The 1,149-nt window shown below is 51.1% G+C and overlaps 1 protein-coding gene across 1 annotated transcript; it reads right to left on the bottom strand.

Annotated features, from left to right (window-relative positions):
• Positions 1-42: 42 nt before the first annotated feature.
• LOC137646430 (uncharacterized) lies at positions 43-555 on the bottom strand. The gene has a single exon (XM_068379531.1). It carries the CDS (start codon positions 553-555, stop codon positions 43-45), a length of 513 nt encoding a protein of 170 aa, XP_068235632.1.
• Between the last annotated feature and the right edge of the window lie 594 nt (positions 556-1,149).

Genomic DNA, 1,149 nt, shown 5'->3' with positions numbered 1-1,149 from the left:
AGGGTTCTCCCGGACCGGGACTGTCGCGGTGGGGAATTTTGTTTATTCCTTAATTGTGTTTTCTTTGAATTGTTCGTTATTAATGATGACTGCTGGTTTTAACCTGTTAGTCGAGACCCAGTCTCCTCTTCTGTGGATGAGTAGAAGGTATGCCTTGGGGTTTCTGTTGATGACTCGGTAGGGTCCTTTGAATGAGTGTCTTAGTGGAGGTCGGTGGGCGTCGTCATAGATGAAAACGAAGTCGCACGTCCGTAGATCTTGGTGCCTGAACGTTTTTGTTGTGTCATTGAATGTTTGGTGACACAGGGTGAATTTGCTTAAGGCATTTCTGATTCTTTCCGGGGTCTGATTGTTTTCGTTGGATGACGCTGGGAAGAATTCGCCTGGCATGGCTATGGTTTCTCCAGAATTGTTTTTTGCTAATGATGGTTCTCCGATGGATCTGGGGGCGGTACGTAGTCCTAGGAGGACCCAGGGTAACTGGGCCTTCCAGTTGTCGTCGGAGCAACGGGCCATTAGGGAAGCTTTGAGGGACCAATGGGCCCCTTTGACCATTATGTTGGAAGCGTGGTTGTAGAAGGTTGTGCTGTGGGCGGTGATCCCAAGTCATTTTGTGAGGGCGCCTCAGACATCTGACAGGAAGGCCGGCCCCTTGTCGGTTGTAATGTCATCTGGAACGCCGAACCTGCTGATCCAACTTGAAAGGAGGGCGTTGACACAGGAGGGTGATGATGAATCTTGCATGGGGGTTGCTTCGATCCACCGAGTGGACCTGTCGATGACTGTCAACAGGAAGCGGTCCCCTCCGGAAGGGGAAGGGGGCCAACGACGTTGATGTGCACGTGGCCAAAACGCCTCATGTGTTGCTTGAAGTTCCCGATTTCTGATGTTGTGTGTCGGGAAATTTTCTTGTGTGGCACTTGATGCAGCTGCGGGCCCACCGGGTGATGTCTTTCCTCATCCCGTGCCAGATGAACTTGCTGGATATGATTCTTGCCGTCGTTCTGCCCGAGGGATGGGAGAGTGAGTGTACTATGTTGAAGATGGTTTTTCTTCGAGAGGAGGGTACCAGGGGCCTGGGATGGCTAGTACTGATGTTGCAGAGGAGGGTCGTGTTAGATGACCCTAATGGAACCTTTTCCCATTTTA

This window comes from Palaemon carinicauda, chromosome 9 (genome assembly GCF_036898095.1).
Source record: "Palaemon carinicauda isolate YSFRI2023 chromosome 9, ASM3689809v2, whole genome shotgun sequence".
In the NCBI taxonomy this organism is placed as follows: Eukaryota; Metazoa; Arthropoda; class Malacostraca; order Decapoda; family Palaemonidae; genus Palaemon; species Palaemon carinicauda.
This window is presented reverse-complemented; position numbering and strand designations above follow the sequence as displayed.

Bases quoted from the DNA above. Each gene is read 5' to 3' on its own strand.
- LOC137646430 (XM_068379531.1), bottom strand. From the start codon at position 555: ATGGTCAAAGGGGCCCATTGGTCCCTCAAAGCTTCCCTAATGGCCCGT.